This window comes from Dipodomys spectabilis, unplaced genomic scaffold, assembly GCF_019054845.1.
Source record: "Dipodomys spectabilis isolate Male_0828 unplaced genomic scaffold, ASM1905484v1 ptg000112l, whole genome shotgun sequence".
Lineage (NCBI taxonomy): Eukaryota > Metazoa > Chordata > Mammalia > Rodentia > Heteromyidae > Dipodomys > Dipodomys spectabilis.
In genome coordinates, this window is record NW_024870789.1 from 122,748 (window position 1) to 133,385 (window position 10,638).

At 43.6% G+C, this 10,638-nt stretch overlaps 1 protein-coding gene across 1 annotated transcript; it reads left to right on the top strand.

Annotated features, from left to right (window-relative positions):
- Nucleotides 1–3,911: 3,911 nt before the first annotated feature.
- On the top strand, nt 3,912–8,752 carry LOC122114843. Its single transcript, XM_042688106.1, has 4 exons — nt 3,912–4,536; nt 6,102–6,157; nt 7,235–7,278; nt 8,551–8,752. The coding sequence occupies exons 1-4, from the start codon at nt 3,912–3,914 to the stop codon at nt 8,750–8,752; spliced, it is 927 nt and encodes a 308-aa protein (XP_042544040.1).
- Nucleotides 8,753–10,638: the final 1,886 nt, after the last annotated feature.

The following is a 10,638-nucleotide window of genomic DNA, read 5'->3' on the forward strand; positions in this document are numbered from 1 at the left end:
GCCCAGGCTGGCAGATTCTCTGATGTCAGCTTCCTGAGTAGCTAGGATTATAGACATGTGCCACTGGTATCTGGTGGTGCTTCTCTACTCTTTACAAATGCTGCTGTGTTTTTACACATGCCCATTGCCCCATGTGATACTAGTTATGTGCTCATTATCCTGACCTCACAGGATCTCCCAGAGATGGTTTTTAGGAAGGGTACATGTCTGTTCAGCTACCTTATGGCTTCATTTAATCATAATTACTTCCATAAAGGCCTTCTTTCCACACAGTGGATTAGAGTTGGAAGTCATAACCATTATTTCTGACTCATTGAATGCTTTTAAGAATTTGTACTTAAGAGTGTAAGAGAATTGCCCAGAGCTACATAGTTTGTGAGAGATTTAGGAACCATAGAGTGTCATTCAGTTTGATACTTGCAGGGTTGTTGGTGTGTGTGTGTGTGTGTCTGTGCTTGTACTGGTGCCTGGCAGCTGTCCCTTAGCTTTTTGTTCAAGGCTAGATAGATCTACCACTTGAGCCACAGATCCCCTTCTGGCTTTTTGGTGGTCACTGGGAGTAAGAGCCTCATAGACTGGTTATGGAACCATGATCCTCAGATCTCAGCCTCCTGAATAGCTAGGATTCCAGATGTGAGATACTGGTACATGACTTTATCTATCTTCCTATCTATCTGCCTATCTGCCTATCTATCTATCTATCTATCTATCTATCTATCTATCTATCTATCTATCTAGGATGAATAGTGATACAGCTTATTATTATCTTCTTTACTTATCTTTTCTGGTGGGTGTGGATAATTCCCATTAATTATTCATCTTCATGTTTATTGGTGGGGGATGTATGTCTTCATTTTCTTGGATTAATACCACAGAATAAGTAGAATCCCTGAGTCTCACAAAAACGTATATCATGAGAAACTGCCAAATTGACTTTCAAAGTGGCTGTGTCATTTTGCATTCACTCTACTGCTCTGTGCCTTTATTATTTATTGTACTTAGGGGGCATCAAGCCAGTGTAGGCCACCAGTACCTGGCTTAGTTTATATTCTTATAGTTTTGGAGAACAGAAGTCTTGGATTCAGATACAGCCTGAACTCATAGGGCCCAAGAGGCTATACTGTGATCTCATAAGCATGATTTCTTCCTGTGTGAGGCTGATCTTGCTTTTCTTGTAAATTATCAGAGAAGCCACATTTTGAAGGATCAAATCTTGGAGTCTTTATTACACAAGTAGCAGTCTGCAGGCAGCCAGTTGTTACAAAGGCCTGTAGCCCACAAATACACAACACAGCTAGCAAACAAGCCAGAGAGGAAAGAAAGGATAAAAAGCAATACCAACAAACCAATTCAGCTCCAATGGAGAGCTGAATAGGGACACCATGGTGACCAAAGACAAGCCAGGAGATAGGACACAGGACACAAACACAAAAACATGTGGCATGGTGTAATGGCCTCTATGCATCTTTGGGCCTAAATAAGGTCAGGGCAGGGGCAGGGTCACAGGACACTCTCAGTCTCAGGCTGGACTGACAGGTTCAGTAACTTATCAGCCAAGTACCTGCCCCTGTCTCCAAGGACCTGGGCAGGCCCATCACCTGCGAGGCAGGGGCATCACCTTCCCCCAGCATGAAGATGAGATGCCAGACTCAACCATTCACCATATGGCCAATATGGTGCTTGACAGACCTGACCTCCCTACTTCCGTTTGTTGATACTCAATGAAAGGAGAAATCTCAAAGTCTTTATCCTAAGTGAAGAAGAATCCAGACACATATGATTTTTCATACGAAACTCTAGATAAAACTAAAAGACTACTCAATATAATACAGGCATTGTTGTACATACCTGTAATTCCAACAACTTTGGAGACTGTAGCAAGAGGATCATGAGTTCAAGGCCAGTGTGGACCACATCTTTGATAAGTCAAGGATGCCCACTCTAAGTCCTGACCAGGAGAATAGCCAAGAAAAGAATGAAAATAGATACTGGTTAGAAAGAAATAGGTAAAATTGAGCTTGCTTGTAGATAACATGATCTAACATACAGAAAAGCCTGAAACTGTTAGTATTAATAAATAAATTAAATTCAGCAAAGTGCCATGATGTAAAAACATACTAAAACCAGATGCATTTGTATACACCAACCATAAACTATCTGAAAAGGAAGTGAGGGAAAAATTCTGTTTAAAATAATGTTAAAAAAGATAGGTGCCAGTGTCTAATGCCAAATCCTACATACTCAAGAGGCTAAAATCTGAGGGTTATGGTTGGAAGCCAACCTGGGCATAAAAATATCCCAGTCTGGTCTCCAATTAACCAGCAAAATCCCTCATGTGGAGTTATGGCTCAAGAAGTACAGAGCTTGCCTTGAGTGGAAAAGGCTAAGCAAGAAGTAGGTCCCTGATTTCAAACCCCAGCACCAGAACAAAATGCAGTAACTATATCATATTTAGGGAAAAAACTACCGAAAACTACAAAACATTTTTGGAAGAAATTAAAGATGACAGAGGAATGGAAAAACATTCTGTGGTCATGGATTACAGGATTTCACATGGCTAAAAATTCCACACTATCCAAAGCAATTTGGAAGTCAACTCAATGCCTATCAAAATTTCAATGATTTAACATTTTATTTTATAATAAAAATGCTGTACAGAGGGGCTACAGTTACAGGAGTAAGGTAATTAGTACATTTCTTGTCAAGCATTGTTACCTCCTCCTTTGTTTTTCTCCTACTATCCCTTCCCTTCTCCACCACCCCTGCCCCCCCCCCCCCCCCCCCCCCCCCCCCCCCCCCCCCCCCCCCCCCCCCCCCCCCGCCATTTTCCAACATAATGTCTTGTGAGTCTCATTGTTGCAATGGGTCATCCTGTGTCCTTATTTCAGCATTTGGTTATTCTCCTTCCCCTCCCCAAATTAGATAAATGTATATATAAGATGCAGGGTACCAAAAGAATCTAAATACAGTGACAACAGGGTATATACCATAGGGGGAAAATGACTTTTTTATTTTTAATGCGAGGTATCAGTTCTTAAATTCATGTAGAATCACAGAGGATCTAAAATAGCCAAAACAATCATGGGAGAAAGAGCAAGCAGAAGATATTATACTTCTTCTTTTTTTTAATTTTAATTTTTATTTTTGTGAACATACTGTACAGAGGGGTTACAATTACATGGGCAAGATAATGAGTACATTTCTTATCAAGCATTGCAGCCTCCTCCTTTGTTTACCCTTCTCATCCCTTCCCAGCCTCCCCCCCACCGAACCCTCCCCCCCCCCATATTATACTTCTTGATTTCAAAATTTGTTGTGAAGCTATAGTAAGCAAAACAATTTGATACTGGCACGAAGACACACACACACACACACACACACACACACACACACACACACACACACACACGGGAACAGGACTTAAAACCATGAAATCCCTATTCATGAATTCAACTAATCTCCAACACAATACACAAGGAAAAGGCTGCTGATAGGAAAACTGGATATCCACGTGCAAAAGCTTGATCTTTTTTTTTTTTTTAATTTTATTTTATTTGAGAACATACTGTACAGAGGGGTTACAATTACATGGGCAGGATAATGCATACATTTCTTACCAAGCATTGCTGCCTCCTCCTTTGTTTACCCTTCACCTCCCTTCCCAGCCTCCCCCCTCCCAAAGCTTGATCTTTTATCTTACACTATAAATAAAAAACTGATTGACTAGATTAAGCCAAACACAAGTCCTCTGAAGGAACGTACAAAATGCTGTTATCTCATCCAGACGAGATAGGTCAGGTATAACCGACAAGCTCTCAGATTACTGTAGACAATGACATTCAACAACCACATCTTTCAGCTTTCCAAGGCCAGGAAAAGCTAATGCGCAACTACTGTGGACGCAGAGGCCTATGGGAAATGTAGTCTTGAGGGTGTTTCACCGCCATTGCACCTTGGGCACGGGACTCACGCTGCTTTCTGCGCATGTGCCCCCGGTAGCTCCGCCTCCTCAGTGGGCTTCTCGGCCCCGAGCGTTGGCTGCTCGTCCTTTTCGGGGTGTGCTCGGCAAGAAGGGGCGCGCACTTGGGGTGAGAGCCCTGGGAGCAGTCCGGAGGGGGTGTGCATGTGTTCGGCGGAAATGTCTTGTGCGTTTGCCCAGCGTGCTCTTGACTGAGCCGCACGGGGCCCTGGAGGGCGGAAGGCCCTTGGAGAAGGACGCCTCCCATCTCCGGGCATCCCAGGCCCGAGCGGGTGCGGGCTGTCGTGTGCGGGGCCTGGAGCTCGGCCCGAGCACGCTTGCCATGCCGATGACTGACGTGCCCGAACGCCCGGGCGCTGGGTCTGAGGTGAGGCCTCCCACCGCTCTGGAGCTGGGAAGACTCCGATCAGTTCCCGCCAGGTCACCCCGGAGCCGAGGCCCGAGTTCTCAAGGTCACCCGAGTGTGCGGGGACCACTCACCTCCAGCTGCTGTTTTGAAACGTCGATGTCGTCACCTGTGCAGCACACTGCCACGGGTGAGGTTACTACTTCCCGAGGTAATTGGCAACCGCTACTGTGTGTAGAAGACCCGGTTGTTTCCTTGGCTGACGGGTGTAAACGTCACGTCACGCTGTGAGGTTGGCATTGAGTACTATCATGAAGACAGTAACTGAGGCTCGGGTGGATGGAGCTGTACTGGGCACAAGCTAAAGGTGAAGGACCTCGTGGATTCCAGGGCAGATGTGATTTGCTTCTAGTCTCAAGGCTTTCTGTTGCAACACCTGCTTCAAGCCAGCATTGTCACCCGCCCAGCCCTGAGCAGAGCTGACCTGTCCCCAAATACACAAGGATAGAATGGGAAGTGAATGCAAACGTGATCGCTCCGTGCGTCCTATGTATTCTAAGATTTTTAGTGTTACTTCAGTGTCAGGCTGAAACTGGTCTTTGGTATAAGGAATTCCAAAGAGTCAACATTTTGCCCCCAAATGAAATTGGTTTAGGTCCAGCTCCTTGAAATACATCTTCATCCTTTGTGAAGTAGGAAGCAGTGGCCTTGTGTACAGGAGCTTTACCTGGAAAAGAACTTCTTTACCCTTCGGCTTCTCTCCAGGGTTTCAGAACAGAGACACTAGCCCGGGAAGAAGCAGGTCCTGACCCTCAATGCCTCAAAAGACCCAGACTTAGTAACAGGTCTGTCTTCAGAAGCCACTGCAGTCTGTCTGACAATAAGGGGTGTGAGTTAGTTTTAGGAATAAAAGCATGAGCTGGGAGGCCCAGGGGAGGACTAATTAATGGCTTTAATTTGTGAGGGGAAATCAGCCCTCAGGTAAGGGGTATACAAAGCAGAAGTTGGCAATTCTGTTGATCTCTCTTCTGTTCTCTAATGTTCTGCTAACCTGGGAGACACTAGTGATTTTATCTTGACTTTAGAAAATTCCAGAAGGAACTTACTTTGTTGGGTTTTCAAAGTTACCTAAAAATTTTTTTTTAACTCTGGGAAACATTAAAAACACCGAATATTAAAGGTTGAGTGACATTTCAGGGGATAGTCAATTGGTAACAGGAAAAGAGTACAATTCACTGTCTCACAGGTGAGCCATTAAAAAGGCTTTTTTTTTTTTTTTTTTTTTTTTTGAGAAATACATTCAATTAGAACAAACAAAAATGTTAGAGCATCTCATCTCTTTGACTAGGGATGGCTATGGATTTGTGTGTGTGCACCTGTGTGCGCATAAGGAGTAAACAGCATTACTAAGAAAAATAAATATGATACAGAGTATTTTCCTGCTAAGTTAATTTTAAGAAAAGAATAGTGTCTGTGCTTTATTTCTTTTTTGGTGTGTGTGTTGGCTGTACTGGTTGAACTCAGGGCCTGGGCATTGCCTCTGAGTTTTTTCTCCTTAAGGCTAGTGTTCTACCTCTTGGGCCATACCTCCACTTCCAGCTTTTTGGTGGTTAATTGGAGACAGGTGCCTCAGAGGCTTTCCTGCCTGGGCTGGTCTTAACAGATGTGAGCCACCAGTGCATGGCTGCAAGTGGGATTTGTGAAGTTTGAGGAAGGGTATCTAGGGGCTGTGAGGTGGGTTGATCTGATGACCTGAGTCATCTTCTCTCTCCCTAGCCGAGCCCTCTCAGTTCTGCACTCTCCAAGAGCCTCAGAAAATGAACACATCTCAGGTGACTGCTTTATTCATTCCCCACTTTGTAATCTAATGCATTTATAAGGTTTAGAAGGGTCCATGCATTAACTGAAAAGGGAAACTAGAAAGAGAACTCAAACTCAGGTTTGCTACTTCCTCTTGATAGACAACCTTTGCTAAAGTAAGTAGGTCCCATACACTTATCAGTTTGGCAAAACTGAAGGTTAGTTCTGAGTGTGCATTGAACACCTCCACCACTTGAGCCACAGCTCCACTTCTAGCTTTTTTGATAGTTAATTAGAGATAAGCGTCTCAGACTTTCCTTCCCTGGCTGTCCTAGAATTGTGATCCTCAGATCTCAGCTTCTTGAGTAGGTATGGTTACAGGTGTGAGCCACTGATGCCTGGCTGTGATATATCCATTTTTAATTAATTCAGACTTAACCTGCCTCAAATCTAAGTACTTCATATTACCCTTTTTATTATATATATTGATATATATTGCTTATTTTGGTTAAAAAATTGCTAGGGAAAACTAAGCATAAGCATATAGACAGGAAATGTTGAATAATAGGCAATATTATAGGGCTTGTACACTGAATACTGAAGTCTTTTATAAGGCTTCAATAATTAAACCAATATGGTCTTAGTATATGATGAAGTATACTATACAAACCAGAAGAGAATGTTATGAGTAGACATAAATCTCTTCCTCTTTTCTTCCCCCCTTCTTTCCTCTCACTTCCTCTTTCTCTCTCCCTTTCCTCCCTTCTCTTTCTCTTTCTCTCTGTCTCACTCCAGTATTAGTATGTGAACTCAGAGTCTCCTGCTCTTTTTTTTTTGTTGTTGGTCCTGTGGCTGGAACTCTGGGCCTGGGCGCTGTCCCTCAGCTCTTCAGCTGAGTGAGCGCTCTACCACTTGAGCCACAGTGCCACTTCTGGTTTTCTGAGTGGTTTATTGGAGATAAGAGTCTCATGGACTTTCCTGCCTGAGCTGGCTTTGAACTGCTATCCTCAGATCTCAGTCTCCTGAGTAGCTAGAATTAACGGTGTAAGCCATCAGCGACTGGCAAGTCTCCTTCTCTTGCTGAGCTTTTTGTTGTTTTTTTCCTCTAGGCTGGCTTGTGCTCCAACACTTTGAGGTACATTTCCACTTCTGGGCTTTACTGCCTAGGCTGGCTTTCAGCCATGATCCTCAGATCTCGGCCTCCTTCTGAGAAACTAGGATTATAGGTGTGAACCACTGGATCCTGGCTCATAAATATCTTAATTTGAAGATATGTGACATCTCAACTGAGTTTGGAAAGGCTGAATACAAATGTCTAGGGTGAAGCATTCTGCAAGTAGCAGGGTGATGGATGAAAAGACTGTAGGTGGGTACGTTCTTTTTTTTGGTATGCTAGTCCTAGGCTCCTGGGGCTTCAACTCAGGGCCTGGGTATTGTCCCTGAGCCTCTTTTGCTTAAAGTTTTTGCTACTTTCATTTCTTTTTATTTTATTTTGTTGTTAATTTAAAATAAGAGTCTTATGGGCTTTCTTGCCCTCAGGTCTCAGATTCCTGAATAGCTAGGATTACAGGTGTGAGCCACTGACAACCCAGTTCTGTACATTCTTGAACAATGATTCATTTCCTTGCTGTTGTAGTGATTTTTTTTCCAGCCTTATTTCCTAGTTCTGTTTTAGTTCCTATTCAGGTTAATTGATATATTTTCTAGTTTCTCCATCACCTTACCATAGCTGTTCTGTCTCAGGACTAGCTTTCTCGAGTATATCTCCTGAATGTAAATGTGGTTTTGTGTAGTACTGTTCTGGCTTACCTGTACCTCTTCAGTTGTCCCTCCTGGATCCAGCAGGGATCCACTTGGTTGGGTTGTTTGTAGTATATAGAGTACTCTGCATAATGTGTTGAAAATGCATACAGGAATCCTATTCATAATAATAATAAAATTGTAAGGCATGAAACTTCCTCAGTATGTTAAAAGGCAATATGTGAGCTGGATACTGGTAGCTCATACTTGGAATCCTAACTACTCAGGAGGCTGAGCTCTGAGGATCATAGTTCAAAGCCAGCCTGGGCAGGAAAATCTATGAGACTCTTATCTCCATTTAACCAGCAAAAAGCTGGAAGTGGAGTCATGGCTCAATTGATAGAGCACTAGCCCTGAGCAAAAAAGCTCAGTGACTCAGGCCCTGAGTCAGAGCTAGGACTAGCACGCATATGTACACACACAGAGAGGCAATGTGTAATTAAAAAAAAAAACAAATAAAAATAGAACTGTATTAAAATCAAGTTTGTGCTCACTATGTATCCCCAAACTATAAGACAGATTTAGGGCCATGATAGGTATCCTTTAGGGCATTCACTTTCGTCTCTCCACAGTGAGCATAGTCAATTAGTTCCTGCTCCTGATTCTTAACCACCATGTTGACTAGAACTGTGTTGTCACAGGCATCAGTGCCCTTCATGGATGTGTGTGTGGACCTCACCGAGGAGGAGTGGCGGCAGTGCCTAGGCCCTGCGCACAGGACCCTGTACAGAGACGTGATGTTGGAGATCTACAGCCATCTCGTGTCTGTGGGTGAGCACACCATCTTCTGTGACAAAATGTATGCAGTGGATTACTATCATAATTAAGGCTTGGAATGTTTCCATCATCCCCGCCCCCCCCCCAAAGATACCTTGTAGCTCTTTTGGGGGAGTCCTTTCTCTCCATCAATGGTCCTGCATTCTGTGGCAATAATTTTTCTTTTTCATTTGATTTTATATAAATAGAATCATTAACTATGTATACTTTTTTTGTGTGTGCCACTTCGTTTTCTGGTGGTTTATTGGAGATAGATAAGAGTCTAATGGACTTTCCTGCCCAGGCTGGCTTTGAACTGCCATTCTCAGATCTCAGCTTTCTGAATAGTTAGGATTACAGGCGTGAGCCACTGCCCCCCCCCCCCCCCCCCCCACTCCCCTACTCCTCTCTGCCAGTTCTGGTTTTTGAGAGATTAATTGGAGATAAGAGTCTCATGGGGACTTTTCTGCCTAGGCCTGCTTCAAACTGCGATCTTCAGATCTTAGCTTCCTAAGTAGCTAGGATTACAGGGCTAGGATTACAGGGATGAGCCACAGGCACCTGACTCAACATCATGCTTTTGAGGCTCTTACATATTTATGTATATTAGAAATTTATTCTTTTTCTGTTGAGCATCCTTTGTGTGTGTCTGTCACAATTCGTTATTCTTTATCGACTGATAGACTTATCTGATTTTTTAGTTTGGAACTATTATGAATAAAGCTGCTATGTATGAACTTTCACATCCAAACCTGTGTGTGTGTGTGTGTGTGTGTGTGAGAGAGAGAGAGAGAGAGAGAGAGAGAGAGAGAGAGAGATTAAAAGAGAGTGTGTGTCCTAGAGCTGGTCACTTAGCTTTTTTATGCAAGGCTGGCACTCTACCACTTGAGCCACACCTCCAATTCCATCTTTTTACTTTGTCTGCTAGGGCTGGCTTTGGACAGTGATTCTCACATCTCAGCCTTATGAATAGCTATGACCCACAGGCATGAATCACTAGTGGTTGGCTCACATACAGATCCTATGTGGATTTAGCTATTTACCTAAGTCACAAGGACTGGGAGGTAAGCCTTTTCTGGCATCAGGAGATAGGACTCTTGGGATGGGCTAGTTTGAAGACCTGCATGGTCTCCTAATTGTTGGGCCCCTGTTAATGTTCCCTCCCACTCACACCCCTTTCTCCTGTCCATTGCTTAATCCTGATGGGTTTAGGGTGCTCTGCTGTCTGATTGGCCACTCATCAGTCACTGCATTGAGGCATGGGTGTCATTAGGTGCACCTGAAGCACCTAAGTAAAACAAGGAGCCACAGTGCCTGTGTCAGAAAGAAATATAAGCATAGTACAACTAGGAGCTAAAGCCAGAAGATGTCTAATAGCTCCATCTAGTGGACAGATGTGTAACAGCCATAAGAACTGTTGATCCTGCTCTAACTACTGTTTTTTGGTAGTGCCTTCTGATCTTGAAAGTTGTCCTTGTCTCTGAATGAACTGTCACCTGTCCTTTGACCTTCTTTAGGGGTGGGAAAGGACTGGTTCTTAATGTGATCCCACATAGAAGAAAGTTTAAAGAAAAATCTCTTTAGAAGATGGCTTAGTGGTAGAGTGCTTGCTTAGCATGCATGAAGCCCTGGGTTCGATTCATCAGTACCACATAAACAGAAAAAGCTGGAAGGGGTGCTGTGACTCAAGTGGTAGAGGGCAAGAATTGAGTAAAAGAGGCTCAGGGACAGTGCTCGGCCCTGAGTTCAAGACCCAGGACTGGCAAGGAGGAGGAGGAGGAGGAGCGGGGAGGGGGAGTGGGAAGGGGAGGAAAGGGAAGGAAGGAAGGAAGGAAAGAAAGAAAGAAAGAAAGAGAGAGAGAGAGAAAGGAAAAAAGGAAAGAGAAAGCTCTTTGAAAGAGGTTTAGAAAGATTGACATTTAGGCTAAGTTACCTGGGGACTATTAATAGAACAAAA

Coding starts and splice junctions, on each gene's coding strand:
- LOC122114843 (XM_042688106.1), top strand. CDS start 3,912: ATGGGAAATGTAGTCTTGAGGGTGTTTCACCGCCATTGCACCTTGGGC. Junction 4,537..6,101: donor TGAGGTTACTACTTCCCGAG/GTAATTGGCAAC, acceptor CTCTCTCCCTAG/CCGAGCCCTCTCAGTTCTGC. Junction 6,158..7,234: donor AGAAAATGAACACATCTCAG/GTGACTGCTTTA, acceptor TTTTTCCTCTAG/GCTGGCTTGTGCTCCAACAC.